This window comes from Bacillus rossius (assembly GCF_032445375.1).
Source record: "Bacillus rossius redtenbacheri isolate Brsri chromosome 9 unlocalized genomic scaffold, Brsri_v3 Brsri_v3_scf9_2, whole genome shotgun sequence".
Classification (NCBI taxonomy): domain Eukaryota; kingdom Metazoa; phylum Arthropoda; class Insecta; order Phasmatodea; family Bacillidae; genus Bacillus; species Bacillus rossius.
The window spans coordinates 12262493-12288499 of record NW_026962013.1 but is presented as its reverse complement, the minus strand read 5'-3'; the positions used below and the strand labels follow the sequence as shown (position 1 = coordinate 12288499).

The 26007-nt window shown below is 39.7% G+C and overlaps 1 protein-coding gene across 7 annotated transcripts in view; it reads right to left on the bottom strand.

Moving 5' to 3' along the window:
* The window catches only part of LOC134543354 (rap1 GTPase-activating protein 1), a 612076-nt gene that overhangs the window by 225238 nt on the left and 360831 nt on the right, over positions 1–26007 (bottom strand). For 2 of the 7 annotated variants that reach the window (XM_063388338.1, XM_063388337.1), the window contains one exon: positions 16716–16853. The exons of 4 other annotated variants lie outside the window; for them this stretch is intronic. In XM_063388338.1, the coding sequence (XP_063244408.1) occupies positions 16716–16853 (138 nt within the window). Of the gene's footprint in view, positions 1–16715; positions 16854–20605; positions 20797–26007 lie in introns of those variants that run through there. One more of the 7 variants, XM_063388345.1, reaches the window with a different exon arrangement.

Genomic DNA, 26007 nt, shown 5'->3' with positions numbered 1-26007 from the left:
ATCTCATTATACAACTGCGTTTTGACGCTGAAGTCTCTCAGCACGGAGAGTTCTTGGTGGCAAAGACTGAAACACGACAAAAAGAAAGCAGTTCCCGTGGGGCATGTGTTATTATTAAACTCGGATGTAAAGTTGCCAGGCTTCATGAACAGCCGCTAAGGAGTAACTTCTCCGCTAATCGAAACACGAGGCGAGGGAAACTTTACATGACCGAAGTTTGAAATAACTTGAAGTCTTTCGACAGTTTTTTGCACAGAAGGTAATACTTCCCAGTTTATAACACTTTGCGTTATTTTGGTAACGCACAGGTTCCAACCCAAAACTTCCAGTTAATAATTTATCTGGCAGGGTAGCCATAGTTAAGGCTAGAATACGATATTTTGGGTGTGGTACCTATACTTAATTCTTGTATAGAAGTATATTCATACAATTTTGAAGTGTACCGTATTGGATATTTTTTTCTGCATTGGAAATTAGTAAAGTTAAATGTAGTTTTATGGTTAAATATTTTCTTTGGTATTCTACATTCCAAGAACAGTTAAGTTGAAGTGGTTGGAGAGAATGCATTGTACTTGTATCGTGCCTGGTTGTAATGAAGGTTACAGCTTAAAACCGTAAAGTTTTTTTCTCGTTTTTATACCTACCTAACGACAAGGTTTAAAAAAAAAATTGACAAACTGCAATACCAGGAAAATGAAAGAGACATGACATCTTACTAGATTAAAAATCACTTTGAAAGAACAACACTTGCTTAAGATTAAAATGTATTATAGCAAACTACTATTCTTGATTTAAATATGCAATAAACATTTTCTTATGGGAGATTCCAGTTTTTTTTGTGTACCTCATTATTAACACCATCTTTTAACTGACAAAATTGCGGTGAAGTTACAAATTATTGCTATGCATTTAAGCCCTAAAAAAGCTCCCAAATAAATTAAAAATCATCATCTGTAAACAATGAAAAAACTAAACAGACTTTTAAGAAAAAAATTGGTTGTCTGTAAAGTCGGTTTACGGACGATAGTTTAACGTGACAACGTCATAACAAAACATTGATGAAATGATTGAATACTTTTATGAATAAAATTGAATCATTTTTATTGAATTATCATTATTTTGTATGGATACAAAGAAGGATAGAAATGAAACTAACAATTTAATTGATAAATTTGCTTTTATTTCCACTCATTAATTGAAATATTTTTATTGCTTTAACGAAGAGATTATTTCAACTATAAATTTTATACATGTTTGCTGTTTAACTTCTTCCAATCTGTGTTATTCTGTTAAAGGATAGGACGATGATAAGGAAAAGTAGGAAACTAATGGGAGTGTTTAAAGTTTAATGTGCCTCGAAAATGTCAAATCGATGGTTGTTCCAATCGAGTGGAAGAGAGATAGATGCGGCGCAAGCGTACAATGAGCGTAACGGGACACGGCGTAGCGGGACAATGTGCGTTACAGGACACGTTTTTTCGTGCGTGCAGCCGGCGTTCGTCGATTTATTAGACGTCACGTCAAAATATTCCCAGTTTCATGCGAAACACAATGTTGATGATGGGTTCAACTCGGAGGCGAGTTGCCCGGCAGTACAAGTGCAACCCGAGGAGGGTTGCAGGCTCGGCCGGGGGCGTGGCGGGGAGACGCACAAAGGCGCCTCCTGATCCCCCCTCCCTCCATCACACTGCTGTGGGCCCGACCGTCACGCCAGGCCGCGGCAACTGGCACACTCGTCGCTGCGCGCGAGGTCTCACACTCGGTTGACGGTTGTCTGCTCCGCAGGTGCTCGGCTCGCCGTAGCAAACACTTTCCAACATAGTGAACACTATGTGCATGGTTCGACCCCGCCGAGGGGAAAAAAAAAAAACTAACGATTGAATTTGAAAGGACATCCGTCGGGAATCCAACCAAGAACTCCAAAAAACTTGAGACGTATCTGCTTTTTTATTAAAGTTTTTTATTATTCTAATTTTTTTAATTAAAGTATTTTTTTCTTCACTAGATCATGGTCATGTCTTCAGACGGGGCCTTTTGTAGACAGTTGACCTTAGGCCCTATCTGTAAAGCAACACCCCTTCGGTTTTTTTTTGGTTGACAAAACAGGGAAATTATCTCTCAAAATAAGATAATTTAGGGAAATTTTGAGCAATGTGATATGTTTTTTGAGGAATAATGGAAAATCTCTTAAGGGCAAGGTAACAAATATGGTGGCCATTACGCCATCAAACAAACATGTTGGTTGGCTTAGGATCCAAATCCTAACTCCTGTTTTCTGAGTCCCTAAATGGCATTACTAGGGACACCTGTATTTCGCGAATACATTTCGTGTCAAGGTATAATACTGTAGCTTTTCGCCTGTGGTTATTGGCTGAGGTCGGTGAGTGGTATCGTCCCGCTCTTGACGGGGGCCAATGAGAATGTGGCCACCGTACTGCTTCACCCTCACAATTTGCCATGACTCTTGGTTAAAGCTACAGTGTTTTGTGAAATACCTTTGACATGAAATGAAATCGCGAAATACAGGTGTCCCTAGGCATTGCAGCTAACGTATCGTTAAGGTTGGTCTCGAAGCGACTGACAAGGTTCCGTGGGGCGTGCAGCCGCAGTGCCCGGCGGGAATGTAGAGCAGCGAGGCGCTGGCTGGCCGCGTGGGCCGCGAGGTTGCCCCGTGTCGCAACTCGTCCGAGCGCCTCCGCGGACAATGCGCGGCTCCCGCTTGGCCGCGGGAGCGCCACTCATACCGGCCGGGTCGTTACCACAACGCCGAACGTACAATAACGCCGAATACCTAGGGACCGGAAAAATTCGCGGATTCAATGACCTCTAGGATAGCCTCCATTATCCTCTGCACTTCTCAAGTAAACACGCGTGTTCATTTGGTTACTAATTTTTGAGTCGTCTCCACTGGGTAGCTTGTGATTCGACGCTTCTTAGGTCGATAGTTTCTCATTGGCCCAGAGAGCTCCAGTTAAACCGCCATCCAATAGCCGAACCAGCAGAATTTCAGTCTATCACGAAATGAATCCGCGAATTTTTCCGGTCTCTACGAATACCATAACGCCGAATGCCAAATTGACAGCAACTCCGACAGCTAGAAAACTGCTGTGTACCACAACGTCGAAAAATGTTGCTGCGGGGAGGGGGGAGGCCACAGGAGCAAAATGAAAAAACAACTGAATGAATTTGTGTGCTAACCTTACCTAAGCTAACCTTTGTGGCAGTCCTGCAATGACATTTTTCGGCGTTAATGTATTTTTCGGCGTTATGGTTTTTGGCGTTACTGTACGTTCGGCGTTGTGGTGCGTCCCCATACCCCACGCGGCACTGACGACTCGGACAACACACCGGCGATCGGACAATCCCCCGGTGATATTTCCTTCCTTCACCTGTCGCATCACGTAATAAAAAAAGTCATAAATTTAGGGGCATGCAGATTTCGCGAAAAGATATTCGAGACCAGCTGAAAGTTAAAAAAAAAAACACTGTAGCATCGTCTGTGTTTGCGTGATTGGGTGAGCAGATATCTTTCACTGTACATGTCGATGTTGTTACAACACTACTAAATCACAAGTGAGTTCAGTGCGGAAGCAAACGAGTCCTGGGTGGCTCGACCAAATGAGGGCAACGACTTCTCCCGCCGACAGCCGCGAATCACAAGGAAGAAACAGTTGGTGCGGGTATACCTTGTTGAAGTCTTAACAGGTGTTCTGATTCATTCGCGAAAAAAAAAATGCCTGCCCCTAATCTATGCGCTCACGTCTTTTCGGGCGAGGCGTGTTTGTTTTCACGTCCACTCTTTGCCCGAGACGCACCCGGCAGGAACCTCGTGAATGACGTTGACGACTGCCTCCCGGCGACACTTCGTCGCCTGAGAATTTGAGTGTTCTATGTCCATTGAAGTCGGAACTGAGATATAAGCATTTGAAAGATCAAACAACTATGAATATCATGGCATAGAACAAAATAATATTGGTCTTAAATTAAGAACTAACATTTTTATGTGCGCAGACGTGTGTGGATAAAGTACAAATGAATACTAATATTAATTTCGTGTCCATAGCATACAAAACCTAAAAAGTGGACATAGAACACTCCAATACTCAGGCGGCGACTTGGCTTCTGCACGTCGCGAGTGTTCGCCTCGGCAAGCCTAAGATGTCCATCAAGTTCTGTCACTGCCCGATTACACCCGAACGATTCACCTTCGGCCAACCTCGGGTTTATTTATATATATATATATATTTATATATATATATTTATATTTCTCTGTTTATTTTAATGTAGCTATACTAACCTAACTAACCGTTAGAGCCACGGAAATTTCGCGGATTCATTTAGTCGCAAGTTAGAATGCAAACCTCCACACTGTCGCACTGTGTTCATGATTGGACCGCAGTTATCTGGACACACCCCCTCTACGACCGTGAGCCAACGATGTCCAGCCAGGAGAGAAGTAAGCGAATCAGGTAGTGCCAAATAACAAGGATAAAAATGTTCTTGCTAAGAAATCAACCAATGGGAAAGTAAAACATGGGTCGAGCACACCTATAACTTTGAATTCTATCCTGAGGCCAGAGGAATCCGCGAAATTTCCGTGACTCTACTAACCGTCCGTAGTGTTTTTAAAGTGTATTAAATGTAGCTAACCTAACCGACCACTTTAAAAATTTGAATTCATTTTTTCCTGCGCAAAAAATAAAACAAAATCCCGAAGTTGGCCGAAGGTGAATTGTTCGGGTGTAATCGGGAATGGCAGAACATGATGTGTATCTTAGGTCTGCCAGTTCGCCTCGGCGCCCCGAACCGCTCGGAACACGGCCAGAACGCCCTCTAGCCGCGCCGGGCCGCGGGATTGTGTGTTAATCACGCGCGCGCGCCCAGGGGTGTACACCGCCGTCGCCCGTCGCGGTTCCTGGCAGAGTTTCGCCGTCAAGTCTCCTGTTGCGGGCCTTCCGTCTCCCGGCACACCACCACGTTTGTATTTAATCACGAACAACAATTATTCAGCGAATGGATGTCAATACTTTTTGACGTGACAATGTTTTATAAATAGGGACCGGAAAAATTCGTTGGTTCAATTACCTCTAGGATGAACTTTATAGTTCCACGTATACTCGGTCAAATGCCACCCTCTCATTGGCTGCTGTCTAGTGAAGGTGCCCCAACGTAGCGGCCTGTGAGTCGATACAGCTTCGGTCGAGTGTTTCTCACCGGCCCACAGTCGTCCAGGTGAGTTGTGAGCCAGTAGCAGAGGCACCACTGAGGTGTAACTATTTGAATTTCAGGCTGTCGTGAAATGAATCCGCGAATTTTTCCGGTCTCTACTAATAAATCGATGAACGCCGGCTGCACGCACGAAAAAAGTGTCCCGTCACGCACATTGTTCCGTTACGCTGTGTCCCGTTACGCTCATTGTACGCTTGCGCCGCATCTATCTCTCTTACACTCGATTGGCCTTATGCATGCGTCCGAGGAGAAGAAAGACAGCGGCAGCACACAACTTACATCTACACGTGAACTGTTTCGTCGACTGGTTACAAAGCGAAGTGAAAAGTTAATGTGGTTTTCATTGCTTATTACAACAACAATTTCGGCAATATTCTTGCATTTAAAAAATCTCATTATTAGTATCTATAATTTCATGGATTTATTATTTTCATATTAAAAAAAAGTAGCATCTGTCGGCGAGTGCAGTAATAATAGGTTATGTTACAATTGACTAAAAAATTATGGTGATTCATATAATTTATGATAGATATTTGATTACACATTATTTATATGCAAACATATTCATAATTATATTTAAACTTTATAGTTAAACGCCAGTTTTTAAATTAATTACAAGTCATCTACACGTGAACTGTTTCGTCGACTGTTTATAAAGTGAAGTGAAAAGTTAATGTGGTTTTCATTGCTTATTACAACAACAATTTCGGCAATATTCTTGCATTTAAAAAATCTGATTACTAGTATAATTTCAAGTATTTATTATTTTATTATTAAAATAAAAATGATTCAATTTTATTCATAAAAGTATGCATACAAGTATGTAGGTTAGGTTAAGTTAGGTTCATAAAAGTATGAAATCATTTCATCAATGTTTTGTTACGACGTTGTCACGTTAAACTATCGTCCGTAAACCGACTTTACAGACAACTATTTTTTTTTTTATGTTTTCGTGTCTGTTATTGAGGTTTCTTATGACATACATTGCAAGAACCATTAAAAAAAAAAATATATATAATGTTAAATTTGGTATTTTAAACCCGTACATTTGCAAAAAAAAAGTATTTAAAATAAAATTAAATATTTTTTCGTAATAATCTCAAAATATTAAGTGTAGTATTTATTATATCTACTTAAGCTGTTAAACTGAAGGAAAGGTTCGAACATAATAATTTAAAACAATAAAATTATAAGAAAAGTGAAATCTCTTCCTGAAGGATATATTTTTATTTGTACAAAATATTTTTTTGGACGGAAATAAACAATCACAACCATTAAATGAACTTTTGATACTGTAACAGTTAAAAAATAATACATGTTTTATTCTATTAAACGTAGTAATATTACACAATCAAAATATATAAAACACCATATTCCAACTTTTGTTACAATTAAAAATACAAATAATTAAATAGCGATGTCACTGCGATGTGCACAAATACTAAAAAAAACTTTCTGTGGTTGTGTACTAGAAGTACTAATAGAAGTACTACTAGAAGTAATAATCCCGATGATTAAAATTAGTTTCTGAGAGTTTCATTGTATGAAATAGAACATTTATATTCCTGCTAAACTCTTATTTATGCACCTGCTTAAACCTGAGGTAAACTATTACCTAGAATTCTGTACTCAGAAGTACTGCAAGTTCCAATAAAATATTGTTGTATTCAAATAATGTGAATATTTCTAAATAAGTAAGCAAATCTCTCAAAACTAGTGTCATCTAAATTCTTAGTCTTCACAAACTGATCGATTTAAGGTCAGTACTATCATTACCTGAAATTCCGGCGATGTCAGTATGAAAATGTATCTTTTAATTTGACATCTACAAAACTATCATAGATTTAGTACTTAATTTCAGATTTCGAAACCGCCTATTTGCAAACAGTTGTTTGAATATCTTTCCAGTATTAGCTGCGCATATTAAGCACGGTAAAACAAATGAAAGCCAAAAGAATATATAAAAAAGTTAACTTTTCTGTGGTTTTAAATCCAAATACATAAAATATTTACACAATAAATTCATGCTTGTAAGAACACACATATATTTAACTAAACACACTCTTTATATCTAACATTTATTTCAAAATAACTTTACCATCGACTGTGCAAGCTCTTACACATTTTTTTACTAGTCTATATTTCTATATAATTATTGTACAGCGGGACTGTACGTTTGTTTGCAGAAAATCAACTAAAAAATTGCCAGACTAGATACACAAATTATATTTCACTTTCATGAAAAAACATCATTCATGCTGAACGAACAACATAAGAACACATAAATATGTTCCTTACCGAGGTTAGATGTTACTGCACGTGTTAAAGACACACGAAACTACAGTAAACTTGTTGAATAACACCATGTAAGTGTTAAGAAGACTGCAAGTATCCGCTCTACCACTCTGGTTCTGGGGTAGAGCGCCTGCCTTGTGACTTGTAGGACCCGGGTTCGCGCCCCGGCTCCTCCAAGGCGGATTGCCCAGAGAGAATGGCGGCATTTTCTCTGGTAGGAATACAGTCCCTTGTAACAAGTTAGGCTACCAAAGAAACGGTGGGTGGAACAGAAAAAAACCTTCCAGGTGGCTTCCAAATGGGGAGCCCGTTTCTTTTCTTGGGCTCCCCATGCGGTGGCCATTCCGGGGGTTTCTCCGGGGGAACGGAGTTTTGCAAAAATATTTTTTTTAGTGTTGTAGCGTTTTAGTTTTTAGTAACTGTAGCATTACCATTCAAACATGTTATAAATAAAGCTCAAACAAACACTTAAATTTTTTTTTAAGTTATGAAAATATGACGGGAGTGAATTTTTACGATGCGCACGCACCATGCACAAAACATTTTTCGTAGGATGAAAAAAAATGCTTCATACAAATAAAAATTATATATATTCCTTTTAAATATTATACTTTAGTTACAGATATTGAATACTGGTCGATATTATTAAAATTTTGTGTTTATTGTTAATATTAGTGATAGAAATTGTGTTTATAATCTTTTTCAAGTATATTAATATAAGAGAGGTTATGTTCCCGTATATATAAATTATTACATTATAATTTAATAAATAACTAAGTTAGAATAAACATTCAGCATATTTATGTTCATTAATCATTAAAAATTTCCTGAATTATTTTACTAATTTTTTAAAATTTGATTGAATTTATACTTTACCACATTATTTATATTATCACTTATATTAATTATTTTCATGCCAAATTATAGTTAGTTTTTGATTACGCAATGTAAGTATAAACGCGCAATAGGTAGGGGAGACTGTTGTACCTTGAGCATAGTGTACCTTGGAACATTGGTGGCTTTGAGGAAGTGCTACCACCTAGCGGGCTCACTCCATAAGTTGGTTGTGAAGAATGTCGCTAGGTGTTTCTGACGGCAGTTCTGTTTCGTTTTATTGGGAATTGTGCGATGTTGTAATAAAACAATTTTTGAAGTTTCGAAAGTAAATATTTCATGCGTAGTTCTTCTAATTTTTTAACGGAAACAAATATGTGTTTGAAATCATCATCACCTAGAATATTTTTCTGAACTTGTGGTGAGTAGATTCATACGTTGCAATCAAAGTTTTCATCTAACCACGGGTTTAGGGCGCCATGTCTGTTAATTTTCGCTACCTCTTGTACCTCGGCACACGCATCATCTTGTACCTTTGAACATGTTCCAAGGTACATTATGCTATCTTTATTTGTTACAGATCGCTATGCCAAGAAGTAAGTGTGGCATTAAGAGGGCCCCAGTTGATCCACCTGCTATGAAAAAGGCTGTAGAAGCTGTTTTAAAACCTCCTGAAACGAAAATATCAGTTAGAGAAGTCTGCAAAGTATTCAATGTTAAATTGGCTACTTTGTCAAGACAAATTTCGCAATTTCGTAATTCTGAGAGTGAACTTACCTTGACATAAGAAAAATATTTTATGATGCTGAAGAAAATGCTTTGCTAAATTACATTTTAAAAAAGTAGCAAAAATGAACTATGGTTTATCTAAAAAAAAAAAATAATAAAAAAAGTGTGCAAGAGTTAGCATACAAGTTTGCCTGTGCGAATGACATAAAATATCCTCAGAATTGGGATGAGCAACAACTAGCTGGAGAAGAATGGATGAGGGGATTCATGAAGTGTCACAGTGACCTATCTATTAGGACCCCAGGCTTCATCATCTGAAGAAGAAGACGAAGCTGTCACCTTCATTGAAACTGATAGCAGTGAAGAAGAGGCTTGCATTATGGAACTTTTAAAGAGGATGCATCAGGTGAACAATGGATTCGATGCACATCTTGCAAACGATGGGCACATGAACTATGCGATGATACCGGTACCTTTGGGTGGAAAACCTACCTTTGTGACTTTTGCAAAGGATAAAAAAAACTTTATTTTACACGAAATAATTAAGTGACAATGGCATAACTTTACAAATTGAACCATGTAGTTTGTGTATGATATGCATGTACTTTACTATTATTGTAAATAATGCATAATATATATAAAATCACAACTGTATTTTTTACTTATATTTTAAAACTATTTACACTGTGTTTCAAGGTACAAGAGGGTGTGTTCCATGGTACATGACCATGTACCATGGAACACTTTGCATGGCATTATATAGATTTTTTTTGTTCTTAAACAGAGGCGTGAAACATATAAACTCTTCAATAGTTATAATAAATATTTTTTCGGTTCAAAAAATTTAAAAAAAATATAATCAAAAAAGTGTTCCATGGTACAACAGTCTCCCCTACTAAGTGCACGGCCCCCCTTCCCTTTTTTTTTTTACTGAAACTTCGCGTTTAAGAAATTATAAACCGTTTCGCAAGTTCACTGATTTTCAGTTTCGTAATTTAATGTTTTATTTCGTGTCTTTTTTTAAAGTTTCTAACAAAATTTGCAATAAAAATATTCATTAATGTTTTTCTTAAATATTATTTAATGTAAATAATCTACGCTAAGATTCTAAAGAAAACTATCAATAAATATAGGTATCGATTATTTTTTTATACGTAACTTTAGATACTACTCACGAGTACAGTATCGATACTTTTAATTCGCTATCGTGTCCCTATCCCAAATTACTGGTGGTGTGGGTGTAATTAGTACTGCGTTTGCCGTCAACAACTTAGCAGGGTCGTAGTAGTAATAATGACCAATGATTAAAGAGTACGTACAGTCTGTTCAATATAATGTAATTTTTTTCTGTCAAAAGTTTCAGCAAACCTTAAGACTTTGAAAGCTGAATATGTGGCGCAATGAAGAGAAAAAAAAGCACCATAATTTTCAGTTGTCAAGGTCTTAGTGTTCACTCGAGAAACTATAAAAAAATTAAATTTTATTTTTAACTGAGTGTATTTCTTTACGTTACAGGCATAACTCAACTGTCCTGCACACGCTCGAATCCCTTCAGCCTGCCAAGTAGAGAAGATTTTAAACCTTTCGAACGGAGTTGCACTTGATTTTCTCACCAAGCTTCACTGTGTTTATTATTAACTGTAAGCAACAAGGTAAAAGAGGTTTACGTCAAGTTTACCGTCATGCCGAAATCGTCGTGCCACAAACCGATGGAGAACGATTGAAATGATTCCGAGATAAAAAAAAACGACTTAATCTTCAAATTTCAATCGCAAACTGACCTGGAAGCAAGGACAATCATTCGTTGGTGAACGAGTGTAAACAAATTGATTGGGCAGCACACACATCTCCTACGGGACGGTCAACAACCACCGGATCAGCCGAAGACCTTTCCGAGAAGATGTGGGCGACTCGCAGCTGCAGATGGGACAGGACCTCCTCCGAGAAAGAATGTTCCGCGCGCGAGCTAGTTCTGGGAAATGGTCACAGGGCTCAAAATGTTGGTGTTTGAGGTGGGGGGGGGGGGGGGGGGTGAATTGGCTGCTCATCGATTAAAAACGTTTCCGGGAACGCAGGGGTCAAAAATTTTCACCCCTATCCGTGTTCGGGGTACCGGCGGCCCACGACTGAAGAAGATGCGAGAGGACAATGACAGCGGGCATGTTCGGACCAGAAAGAGAGAGAGAGAGAGAGCTAAGTGCGCGTCGCTTGTGCTGTTAGCGACTGTCACGCTGGCCTGGCTTCAATTGCAGTCTGAAGACAAGGAGGTTGCTGCGAGCCCAACAGCTGGCACACACAAGATCTGCACAGGATGGTAGGAAGGACACTTCTTTTTCAAATCAATTTTCAACTATTTCGTCTTTTGCGAAATATTATACGTGTGAAAACTGTAAACATTGCAGATTACAGGTACATGTATTTTTAGCACATTAACTGGTTGTCCACGTATATTTGTAATAAAATAACCCCGAAATTTTTTTCAAAATATCCTGATTGTTTTTTTAATGACGTAGGGCTACATATTTTGCAGTTTCCTGAAAGAAACCAAGAAGATACAGCTTCCGACATCCCCATCTGGCCTAGAATTCAAATTTTTTAAAAAATAATAATGGAAATTCAAACAGCCTAGGACTATATACTAAAACACCACAGTCTGTGTGGTGAAAGAATTGGACATATCGTATTTACCGTTCACATAACTGTCATTCGGGAATTTTCATAACTTTTCCAGGATTTAAAGTAAATTCCCTTACTTTCCCTGACCAATTCCAACTCCCTGACTTTTCCCTCTTTTTTTCTCTCTTCAGAATACTGACACACAGTTTTAATACACAAATATTTTAGTATCTTTTTTTCTTAATTTGTTTTAAAAACAGGCCAAGGTGAAAATGCTCATTTTGAAGTTTCTAAATCACCTACTGAACCGACGATATGGTTTTTAAGCTGCTAAACGTTGCGAAAAACATTCATATGATAATCTAGCCGGCTCATGGATAAAACGTAATGGTATGAAGAATTTTTTTCAATAACAGTTACGAGCAGATAAAGTGTATTTTTTTTATTCCTCGCTATCACTTTCCGCTGCACGCAAAGCTTCTCTTATCGTGGTAAAAAATTCACGTGATGAAAGAAGGTGGTTCGATCACAAATTCCGGCGTGGCTCAAATTTAGCACCGAGTCACTTTAAAACATTTGCTTCTTTTCTTGTTTTGAAAACCGGGGGGAGTTATTACTTCTCGGAGCGGAACGTAAAAAAAAAAAAAGGCCATCCAGTTATGAGATTGAAAATTGGTTTCCACGCAATCATAGCACGCGGCATGCGCTGGCAGCTAACTCCGCATTCCTTCCCCAGAGTTCAATAGGCGTGTAAGAAAGTGTTGGCCGCGGAGATTGTGGATCGACATTCAACCATCGAATAACGGTGCCTGTAAATTAATAAACCTTCCTGAACTGAAATATACTCAAAAAAAAAAGCCCAAACACGTCCTTTTAAGTATGACGATGACGAAACTCTGAATTGTCTGGTAAAAATCTTAAATTGGAAATTAATGCTTTTTCCGCAAGGTCACTGAAAGGAGATATGCGTATTTGCTATTTCTGGCATGAAAATTATTGCATGAGAGAAATGTAGGTAGGACACAAGTCAAAGTTAACTGTCTATACATTTGCTTCTTGGGATTCCAAATTTAATTTGCAAAATATTTGAAAAATATCTCGCTTAAATATTCTACATTTAAGTTGAGCAATTTTGCACATAATGTTTCAAATATTCTTTAAGCTCATTCTGCATTATTCTCCTCTATATAATAAATCATTTTATCGTTAAAGCAACAAATTACTAGAGGTTGATAGTTATGTCTGGTTCTAACTTTAGGCTACACCTCTGTGGAATCGTTGAGTTAAATCATGCATTTTTTTAAGATAGCTAAAATTATAATAATATATATTATATTATATTAATGTGAGTCTCGTGCCTTTAAAATTCCAAATAAAATAAAATATTTCATATATATTATATATTGCCCAATATTGTGAGCATTCAGATAGGCTGACGCTTATGAGTAAAGACCTGCCAAATTATCGTTATTTTCAGCTACCATTAAAGGCTTCCCCCCCCCCCCCCCCCAGCAGTACAAAAATAAGTTGGGGTCACTTGGATGTTACGTTGTTTCTTGTCCTTCGAGGACGAGGAGCGGGCAGGGGGTCGTCACATAAATCTATGGTCCTTATGGACCAATGAATCGCAGTTAAAAGTGCATAATAATATACATTATAAACTCCGTCCAGCTAAAAACGCGAATTTTGAAGGTCGCAAAATATGAGGATTGGGGGTGTAATTTTGACTTCGGCCTGTAATTCACTGCCCCGTACATATACGAGTCACTAATTGTGTGATCACTGTTTCACTACCACTGTCGGAGGATACCGACAGGAGCCGTCACGATACGTCCTTTTTTTGGTGTTCCGGTTGCATTAATCCTTCGACGTTTACATCCCAGCGATTTGGTTTCGCAGACTACGAAAGAAAGGCAACTCACCCCGCGCATAACGCATTATGCTGGCCCACAACAGCGCAAAGGGCGTGGCGCGGTGAACTCGATGCAAATAAAATAATTCACCGATCACGTTCCACACACCTATGACATCATCCGATTTGAAAGATTTTATATTTCCATCGCGTCGCGGGCGTCGGCATGTTTTTTTTTTTCCTTCTTCTAAAAGATGGTTAAACTGGTTCGTTGGTAATACTATCATTATTCGTTTATTTGTTCAAGTTTTGTAAACAAAATATATTCGTGCAATCTTTTACAAGATGTGTTCAGCATATTGATTTTTTTTTTCGATGAACCAAAAGTGAGTATTTCTCTCAAACATGTCAAACATTCATGGCTGACGTATGTTCGGTGCATTTAAAATGGAAATAAACATATAAGTAGCGACCGGAAAAATTCGCGGGTTCACTGAACTGTAGGATGAACTCCATAGTTCTACGTACACTCGGACAAATGCCACCCACTCATTGGCTGCTGTCTTGTGAGACGTTCCAGCGTAGCAGCCTGTGATTCGATAAATTTTAGCTTGGGTGTTTCTCATTGGCCTAGAGTCATCCAGGTCAATAGCAGAGGCAGCACTGAGGTATAACGATTTGTATTTTAGCCTATCGCGAAATGAATTCGCGAATTTTTCCGGTCTCTACAAATAAGTAGAGACCTGCAGAATTCGCGGATTCATTTCGATTCATACTACTATTCAAATAATTATACCTTAGCGCTGCTTCTGCCATTGGTCCACTGTTAATCTGGAGGACTGAGGGCCAATTAGAGACCCTCACTCAAAGAAGTGTCGAATCACAGACACTCGGTCGAGACGACTCACAAGTCAGCAGCCAATGAACAGGTGGCATTTGACCGAGTGTGTAGAGTGTAGTAGAGTCTATCCTGGAGGTCATTGAACCCGCGAATTTTGCAGGTCTCTACATATAAGTGATCAATAGTTCAATTTTTTTTTTTTTACTTTGTCACGCGCGTGTGGAAACAGCGTGTTTACAACAACGAGATATACTGACGTAGCAACGTGTTTTTTTTGTGTGTGTGTGTGATTCCGGCATCACCTGCACAAACCCGCATACGTCAGCATTTTCAATTTCGTCGCGCGGCGCGCGGACGGAGGATCGGGCCGCGGTGACACACGCACGCACGCACGGGTGACAAGTGTCACAGTCACGAGGTCGCCGTCCATCACACACTCTCCCCCTCTCCCACCCCTTCCACATCGACGCGACCGCCAATCGCGAGCTTCGCGAATCACGCGCTGACGTCACGCGAACCGCAGAGTGTTTCCCACCGGCGGAACCGCGAAAATCCATCCGACAGTGAGCTGGCGGTCTCTCTCTCTCACACGAGCTCACACGAGCAACCGTCATTTGTTCGCTCGGCCTCACGCGCCTTTGCGGCCAGCCGACAACGGGTAGGCTGTTAATTAACACCGGGCGAGCTGAATGTTGTCGGACCGCCTGCTAGCCTAATTTAATAATAGGCTTCGAGAGTTAGAGAGAAAAAAAAGGGCCCCACGCCATTTGTGCCTGGCCGACTGATTGAAAAGCGACGTCCTTGAACTAACTAGATTTATCTCTAACAGAGAGGCGCAAGGTTCGCGGCGAAGGCAATATCTGCCTTTTTCAATGACAATTCCGACTTTTGTTACTGCTGAAAAAAAGATATATAGAGATTTGATGTTTGTGGAAGGTCAACAACCCGAGACCCACAAATTAATTTTATCTACCGAAATAAAGTATGCGTACAGTCAGTTACGGCGTCACTTGTGATTCCGAGGGGCACAACGAAGTTCATACATGAGAAACACTTCCTTCGTGGCTATCATTATAAATTAATTAAATTTTTACGAAAATATTCTATATTATGTTTGTCTAATCGCGTCAGTAGAAACCTGAAATCAGTGTGTTGACGTTCAGTCCATCCTTAGGTATCGATGTTTTACATACTTATTTATTTAAATGCACCGTTCGCCGCGTGGAATGGAAACACTGGCTAAATTAACGAATGACGGTGGCTCGTATGAGCGGACACACAACAACAAAAATTCTAGAACTCGCACGTAAACTTTTCAGAGACGAGAGCAACCACGTGTTGTCGCGATGTCTCGAATGCTGAAAAAGGTTAACGCAGAACACGAGACAGGTATGCATCGACCCTAGTAGCGCTGTTGGTTGAAGCGCCAACTTTAGTACAGGAGGTTCTGTAATTAGAAACCGGTAGAGAGACAGAATTTACGCGCATTCATTTAATCGCAAGTTAGAATGCAAACCTCCACACTGTCGCACTGTGTTCATGATTGGACCGCCAGTTATCCGGACACGCCCCTAAACGACCGCGAGCCAACGATGTCCAGCCAGGAGAGAAGTAAGCGAATCAGCTAGTGCCAAATTAACAAGGATAAAAAAATGTTCTCGCTAAGAAATCAACCAAGGGGAAAGTAAACGTGGGTCGAGCACACCTATGACTTTGAATTTTATTCCGAGGCCGGAGGAATCCGCGAAATTTCCGGGACTCTAGTAACAGGTTTGTGACTATTTAAAGTGAAAGATCGATATTTAAGAGGCCACTCCAGTGTTTCAGGGGCACTACGCAACCCGCGTTAACCTCATAAAATTCAATGCTATTTTCATTTTGCTTATAACTTATTAACTAATATAGATTTAGAAATGATGCTTGCTTGATATGTAAGACAACGATGCTCTTATCAAAGCCCCTTTCTTCAAAAACGTGCATAAATTATGGTTTTATACTAATCTTTACTAATATGCATAAGTGTATTGTCTAGGTTTGAACCGTAATTTATGCACGTTTTTGAAGAAAGGTGCTTTGATAAGAGCATCGTTGTCTTACATATCAAGCAAGCATCATTTCGAAAACTGTATTAGTTAATAAGTTATAAGCATAATGAAAATAACATTTAATCTTATGAGGTTAACGCGGGTTGCGTAGTGCCCCTGAAACACTGGAGTGGCCTCTTAAAGATCGATTTTTAAGATGCGTTACTACACTGTGTTCGCTCGGCGTGCCGGCGTGAAAGCGACACGCGACAGTTCGCGAGCGGCGCGCTTTTACCTGGCGGCGATGACCCTGCCGTCGACGGCGACCACGACGACGCCGGCTCGTCTCTTCCTCCTCTTGAAGGTCGCCCGCAGGCCGTGGCGGCGCGGCGTCTCGGCGCCCGGCGTCGCCTCTCGCGGCCCCGCCCACCACCTAGAACGGACAACCGGCCGTCGTGGGGTGCGGACCCGCCGACCAACACCCGTCCCCCGGAGCCCCGAGCCCGAGGTCGCCTCCCGTCGTTCGTCGTTCGTCGACGTCGTCAAACCGAAACGATCTTCATTCAGTCCGTTAAAGCATCGCCGATTCCGTGAAAAAGAAATAAGAATCACTGTAGAGACCGGAAAAAAATTCGCGGGGTCGATCACCTCCAGGATAGACTCCAATATCCTCTACACACTCGGGCAAATGGCCACCTGTTCATTGGCCGCTGACTCGTGAGTCGTCTCGACTGGGTGGCCTGTGTTTCGACACTTCTACGAGTGAGGGACTCTAGTTGGCCCTCAGTCCTCCAGATTAACAGTGAACCAATGGCAGAAGCAGCACTAGGGTATAATTATTTGAATTTTAGCATACCACGAAATGAATCCGCGAATTTTTCAGGTCTCCAAGAATTAGTGTTGTCCGCAAGCGTTAGTGATAACCTGCAAAAGTCTCGTTGTATTCAGATGCCGCGTTAGACTTCATAAACGTGTGATTAATCGTGTTGATGTGACACGTTTCACCGTCTCTCCCGGTCGCGCGTGATTCGGTCAGGTGTTTTCTTAAGAAAGCAGTATCCTAAAATTATTTTGCTTGTAATAAATACTTCGTGTTCTTGCTCATTATTTTGAATACATTAATAATATAACCATAATGTTTTGCAAAATATTTTTTATATATTATGTACTGAAAGCATAAAATACTGTAGTCTATCATTCATTTAATCAATAAAATATTAGGTTTTCCCAAATTCACACGCACACCTGTTTTTCGGGGTTTTGGGAAAACCTAGTTTTATTGATTTAATTAAATACCTAGCCTATATTTATATACTAGAAATAAAAAGTTTTAAGACGAAGGCTACATACGAAACTGTATACCACACGATTGCATGCTTTCAGTACATGCGAATACCGACACAAAAATTTCCTTTAAAGTTACTAAAAGCCACTAAAGGACTTGTTTAGTAAAAAAAAACTTCTATAAATAATTAAATATGTTTATATTTTGATTTTTTTAAAACAATGTGAAAAAAACACGAAATATTAAAGGCATAATCACACTACCCCCTTCAAGTGTTATAGACACTATGGCGTGTCCAAAACCCCGTTATCCTACACTGTTGCCAACAAATTTGCAGGTCCGTAAAAATTACTAATCATCAGAATTAATAGCAATTGTTATCCAGTCTGCAACCTGCAAAGCGTAATATTTTTAACTATTGTTTGTTTGATGCAATGAAAGTCATCGTTTCGCATTCAACTGAACGAGTTCAAAATCGTGTTCGAAAGCTAAGTACAATTCATTATGTATTCTTTCACCAGTGATTGACAATTAATTATAATACCGAGAGCATCGATCACTCAAAGTAAATTCCGCGCGCTATTGGTAAAGATTTGTTTCTAGCCAATTTTGATGTTACGCATAAGTATTCGGATTGACACGACCGCAAAAAAACAAGCTCACAGTTTTTTTTAACAACAGCTGGGAACTAACTTACACGCCTACTCTTAACACGAATATGCTCACGTAAGAAGAAGGCTTACCAGTATCGATATTAAAAATAACTAGATACAAAGTCAAAGTCCAGATAAACACTGGCCGAACTAAAAACGCAGGCAGCGCGGTAAAAGTAAATAAAGGTCAGAATTCACACGAAAAAAAAAAAATGCTACCGTGAAGTGCTCTGTTGCTACCGGATTACAGAATGTGCCGAACCGAAGAATGCCTGATTTATACCGACTGGAAAAAAAGGTTTCAACTATCTTCAGGATAGAATCCACAGTCATCTGCACTCCGAGGCAAATGTGACTTGTTCGTTGGATCCTGATTTATGAGATGTCTGAACTGGATTGTCGTGGATTCGTTACTTCTGTGTGTGATGATTTCTCTTTGGCTCACAGTACTCCAGGTGAACTGTGTGTCAATCGCATTAGCGGCATAAAGATACAATCGTTGTAGTTATAACCGCGAATGTTTTCCGGTCTCTAATGATTTATTTTCCGTCAGGCTAGAATCAACACACTTAGGAATATTAATAAACAAGTTGGTGACTTTATTTCATTGGCTTCTGTTGCATGTTGACTTCTGTCCGGGTTGTATTTGATTGTATCATACAATTCTTGTAGTTGTGTTAATTGTTCATTGTCTTTCGGGGCGTGTCAAACTATCCATGATTCAATGATAGTGTGATGCAAATATATAACTCTATAAATTCTATCAAGTACCGAAATAATAACGTGAAATTTGCAGGTCTCTAAAACTTACGTTTTTAAAATCAATCGACGAAGGCCACGTTAGATGAAATGACCTTTGTAAACGCGTTTATCTTTTATCCTTGATAACACCCACTACTGATATCTTTTAAGTCAGCAGATTAGATAACTAAAAAACCTCAATAAGAATGTTATTTAATATATTTTTGATACTGCTTACTTTAAAATGTTTTATTCATTACCAAATCGGCTTGCTTGTTCAATTGAAATACGCAAAACATCAAACTACAGAATTACTTTTTTTTTTAAGATCCTAACACATCCCGGAACGCAACCATGATGCAAACTTGATTTTCCGTAAGCACTCGTTTTTCGCTTCAATAATTAACACCAAGCGCAGGCACAAAAAAAAACCTTTAACTATAACACAATAAACGTTAATAACGCGTTGAAATTGAATTAGGTATTAAGAATTGCACACGTTTATGTGGAAAAAAATACTTATGAAAATAAGCCCGAAACGAAAGTTATTTTCGACAACTTGTTGGCAATACATTGCGAGTTTCTAAAACCACCGTGAGGTCTGGCATACAGCTGGAATCCCTGCAGCCCGACGGAAGCGATGCGACGGATGCCAACATCTGTGGCTTCAGCGCGGACAAGATTTGCGTCAGCGGCAGAATTAACGATCAGAACATTTCTCTATTCCCATCGCGTCGTGGGCGCGACGAATGAGCATACACAATATTCAGTTTTCGAATGACGGTTAAACAAAACTGTATTGTTATTATTATTTTAAAAATTATTATTTATTAAAAAAGTTCGTTGGTGAAATTTGTTCAGAATACGTTTAAGTACAATTTTTTTTCCGCGTATTTATAAACTAGTTCCAAGGCTGGATTTGTTGCAAGAACGCGAGACGTAAAAGGTTTAAATAACGCGATTTTCAAACGGCCGTTTATAAACTACGCAAGACGCAAAAACGCCACCAAGTAAGCACGTCCCCCCCCCCCCCCCCCCCCCACGTCTTTTCAACATCTAGCGTTTCGGCTTGCGTTTTTTTTTAAATTACGAATTTTGGATCGAACAAAATGTTTCTCAAAAGAGGTGGAGTAAAATCTGATGGCTGTCGTATATGTATTGTTTGCCGCTGTTGCAACGACTAGAGACCGGAAAAAATTCGCGGATTCATTTCGTGATAGGCTGAAATTCAAAGGTGTGTATAATTCTGCTGGTTCTACTATTTGGCTCGCGGTTTAACTGGAGCTCTCTGGGCCAACGAGAGACCATCGACCAAAGAATAAGCGTCGAATCACAAGCTACGAAGCTACCCCAGTGGAGACGACTCACAATTTAGTAACCAAATGAACATGCACGCGTGTTTACCTTGAGAAGTGCAGGAGGATAATGGAGGCTATCCTAGAGGTCGTTGAATGCGCGAATTTTTCCGGTCCGTAGCAATGACGCTGGAGCCACGCTGTGACGTACCTGTGCGCGAAGAGGTGGGCCCAGGACTCCCGCCGAGAGCTGTCGCCCGGCGGGGTAGCCGCGGCGTGGGGCAGCCGCATCCCGGAGCCACGAGCCACGAGCCACGGAGCCACGAGCCACGAGCCACGAGCCACGAGCCAAGACTGCCGGCCGCCCGCCCGCCAGACCACGTGGTCTCCGGCGCGGGGCATGCCGGGACGGCGCGGCGGGGTGACGCACCGGCTCCGGCGGACACTCGGGATCCACAGAACCCCGGTCAGGCTCTCTCGCGCTGCCTCGCGGCGGCAATTAGAGGAGAGAGGGAAAAAAAATTCCAAATATCGCGAGTACATCGAGTACTAAATAAACAAACAGAAGTATTTTTAATGCCTCTGACCTAACCAAACCAACTCTTTTATTTATTTTTTCTTACAATCATTAAGAAGTGCGTAAACCCACCGTCAAAAATACAAAAAAAAAAAAAAAAAGTAGTTGTGCGGGAATTTTAATCTAAACTAACTTGAACTTTTACAACAGAAAGAAAAAAAATCTAAAATGCATGAACACGGCCGTTTTCACAATTATTAAAAAAAAATAAATCTATTGGCTAACAGTAGCAGTAGGTCGTGTGCACATGAATTGAGCGCCATGTTTTCGAACCTCCTGTTTCACAACAACACACGGAACGGTTGTGTGCATGGTTAGAGGGAAATTAAATATTTGAGGGAAACTACTATATTTTATTTAGTCCATGGAGGCATGTTGCATCAGCCAATGAGAGAAGAGTAGATTGCCATTTTTGGCGCGAGTTAGAAACATTATTTGATAAATGGTTGTAGGGAATCATTAACATATGAATTTAATTTAATAACTATAATCATTATTTTTTAACATAAATAACTTGTATTAAGAAATGTAATAAAAATACTAATTATATATATATATATATATATATATGTGTGTGTGTGTGTGTGTGTGTGTGTGTGTGTGTGTGTGTGTGTTTTTAAGTTCCTTGAAAGTAGTCTACTAAAATATTTGCTTAACTTATCAGAGTATTATAAAATTCATGAGTTGAGAAATAGTGTTTACAGGCTGCTGGATAGTTGTCGCGGGGAGATAAATATTTACAATATTTATTTACTAACCACCACAAACAGAGTTTATTTCATTGCAAAAATTTTGTATGGCAAAAAATTAGCACATAATTCAATCGTGAACTGATATCGCACAGGTCGCGTGTATTGCCAGTCTTATTCGCGCGACCGACTCGGGGTAGGTGAATCGTAGGTTTCTCCGCGGACAGCGTGGCCCAGGTGACACCAGCGCCTCACGCGGCCAGAAGCCGGAACTGCGAGCTCGCCCGGTGCCGAGCTGAGCGCTGAGCTTCGAGATGTCTCACTTCCACAGAATTAACATCATGTGTGCTCGTGTAGTCTTCGTACTGCCTAGTCTCATTTTCCAGCGGTAATATTGAGTGCCCTCTAAGCTAACATTTTTATATAAATACAAACATAATGTTCCAACTTACAAAAAAAAATTCCGCTATCAAAAGGAATAAAAGCATCAGGAGTTTATTTTACCGATACACTTTCGTTGTCTCGTGTAAGACATACTTGCAGACAGGCATAAGTGGAACTGCATTCATTATGCTGTCTCGTGTGTTTTATTTCCTTCCTTTTCGTGTTTAACTCTTTATTATTTCCTATGTTTTATTATTACGGTGTGGAGCATGCAGATGTATATAAAACTTCAGGTACAAAGCTTCAACGAATCCGTTTCTAATTCTTGGGTTCGATTCTTATTTAAATTTAAAAAGCGAGATCACATGTCACGTCGGCACGAATCTACGCAAAAAATTTTTCTTCGTAATCGTTCTACAATATCACTAACTTGACAAACAGAAAAGCGCCTGTCAAGTTTTTAAAATACCTTGAACAGTTCCGTAAGTCGATAAATAAAGGATGATATCTATTAATAAATAATATGTTATCTTTAAAAGATTTGTGCAATGGGAGTGCATGACTTGATGTAAGTTTTTGGACATACGCCATTGCTAAGAACTTTTTCTGTTGAAGAAAAACTAAAAACTAAAATAAAGAAATAAATAAAAATACCCAAAAAAAAAGACAAAAAAACACAAAATTAAGCAAAAAATTACTGTTATCAACAAGGATATGAACACCACAAAATATTCCGTAACAGGAATATGGTCAACAGACAAAGAAAAACAAAGAAAACGTACTAAGAGAACGAAAAAAAACCCCCCACAAATGATGACAACACAAAAATATTGAACCCAAAATAATTCAGCACAACAGTTGAAACGAGACAAAAACACGACAAAACTAAAAGACAAACGAACACAATAGTTTTACCAAAACAGAAACAAATAATATGTGCCAATGACAATCTTGTATGTAAGTATGGATTAAATAGTTCAAATGTGTAAAAAAAACTTTATGGGAATGCTAGGAAATTTGTTTTCAGAGCTTTGAAAGATTTCATTCAGCTAACATAGCAATGGGAGATAGCGAAGCGTACTCTGCAAGCACGCTATGTTGTCTTTGTTCTGCAACACAACACTATCTCACATATTTCATAGTCGGTATAACTATTTGTGAGTTTCATATAGTTTAAACTAAGAAAAGTAAAATACTTAATGTAATAACATTAGCACACACAGACACTTATAAAGTTTTATTTATTTTTCTAACGTTCAATTTAGGTCGGGTTCATAAACTACGCAAGGAATGCAACGGCACAAAACACAACCAATGCAATAAAATCACGGCATGAAAGTCGCAAGACTACCAAACCTATAATTTAAAATTGTTCAACACTACAAAACAAATTTATTCCCCAGGGAGTTTTTTGACAATTCTTGTTTATCATGAAAACAAATTAAATTTTGAGCAATTAAATTAATTTTTTTTTCACCGTGCGAAAGTTAAAACAAGCGAAAACGTGGTATAAATACAATAAACACAGATAACGTCTGCGTCATTAAAGAGTTTTCGCAATACTTCACTACAAATACGTGAAGCAAAATTGCAAGCTGACGCAAGACATTTGAAAGTTGGTTGATGTTTGCGTTTCGTTTTAGCGTCGGTATAGTATCTGTAAAAGTCGTAAAAGTTTTGCGTCTTGCTTTTCTTGGATGGTTTACAAATCTTATCTCAATCGTATAGGGACTGTAAGACCAATCTGTCTCAGCCCCATCATGTCCCCTCCAGTGGGGTGCGCAGCAGGTGGCAGCCACTACCTGGACAAGAGACGTCACCCTGACCTTCCTGAGCTCTCCGCTAGGGGCGCACCTGTCGCGCGGGCGCCACCAATCCGGTGACTAATGGCGGAACAACGAGCGTCGCGCGACTCGGAGCACGGAGACCGTATTACACGATCCTTTCCACAAAGAAAGGTCGTAGTTGCAAAAAATGAAAGTGGTCAGATATTGGCCTTGGAATATTATTTACAAATTACAGGTTTCAAATACAGAACCTTAGTAGCTCCATGCAACTTTTGATGAGATAAAAGTTTAACATATGAAATTAAATATTTAAGTAAACATAAATATACACTAATCAATAAAATTGGTCTCGGGCTCCCCCCCCCCCTTTTCTGGAGCCACGCTTGTTCCGGACCTCTGCTGCCGCTCTGAATGGCTGTGATTCGTGTGCCGACTGTAGACATGCACCTGAAAAATAATTTCAATAAGGAAACACAGATGATGCTTCAGTGTTTTACCACACAGCTAGTCTCGATATATTTTCGCGACAAATACATGCCCCGTTTACAGTCAACATCTAATCCTTCGAATACTAAGGATTTGATGGTATCTGAGGATTTGAGGGATTTGATAAGCCCAACCCTAGTAACATACGCACCTTACCTCCCCAAGTCAATGATCTAAGTGGCGACTACTCACTGCACTAGCTGTTCAGCATGTGTGGTTACCTAAACAACAACAACAACAACAACAACAAAAACAGAATGCTAATTGAGCTATGCACATGGACACAAGTAATGTGCGCGTCCATTCGGTGGCGAAGAAGACTTACCTCTCGTACATCAGATTTACTGTGACTACTGGGTTACACGACCTAAGCAACCCTGAGCCAGCACTTGCCATGGAGAGGCGGCGAGGCCGAATTATGATCGAAACGACGGAAGGCGTCTGACCGCGGTGGTGACCAATGAGAACGCTACACTGGCATGTATAAACATATGCAAGGTCAGCCTTAGTTGCTCATTCAGACGACACCGCCGCAAGGTAAGCTGCAAATGTGCTGCCGGCCATTACGGGCCTCGTGGTACGGATGCCAGAACCGTCGTATAGTTTGTAATGATGTATCAGTCTTTAGTTTTTTTTTAATGTAAGATTTAAGATTTATAAAACTTTAAAGGTTACCTACTCATCGCCGGTCCAACGGTTTTACTGGAGGAGTATTCCAGATCCGCAATTCCCCACCAAAGAATTTAGTCATGTACCCACCCCTGCCCAACACCTCTATTTACGAAAGTACAAATTCGGTTTTGATTGTGATGCAAATGAAGGATACTACGTGACTTGGGGGGTTTTTGAGTTTGGGGCTCGAACCCGCGCACTGTGTATAATGAACAATTACAAAAAAAAAAAAAAAAAAAAGCCAGAGCTGTCAAGGGCGGGATGAATTCGCGGAACAGTCTTGGCTGCAACTATACCTAGTCCATCTGGAACCCTGGATGATGGGAAACGGGGGGGGGGGGGGGGGGGGGGCGGAGGCAAGGTGACCCGGGAATTCTGGGAACTGTTCCTGCGCACCGGCAGACGCTGGCAGTGTTAGGGCCCACAGCGAAAACATTGCATCCAAAACCTAATGATGCTGGGAGAACAATTGAAAAACAAATATTAAGTTACACTAACAGTAGGTCGTGCGCGAAAGATTTGACCGCCATGTTTCCCAAGCTACTGATTCACAATAGCTCATAGGACGGTCGTGCACATTAAAGGGAAATTAATATATTTTATTTCCGTTAAGGACACATGGCGCAACAACCAATGAGAGTAGAGTAGGAAGTCCTCTTGGCGGGACTTGAGAACTGTTGATTTTTATCAATCTTTTTGTGTCAAGAAATTGTCGAGATATTACAAATCGCAGGTGTTATCCCCACTTTAAAAATTAATAATATTATTTATAAGTCACTAGTAAACATTTTAAATAAAAACGTTTCGTGGTTAGAATGTTTAGATGAAAATTTTATATAACCCTTATTTATTTACGCATTGAAAAAATGTGTTCACATATTGCTGGACTGATATCACGGGATAATAATCATTTGGTAGTTTATATAATTACTTACCAACACTGCCAACAAATGTCGGATACACTGGCTGTAATTAACAGTAAGATTTCAATTGCGAACCGATTTTGCATAGGTCGTAC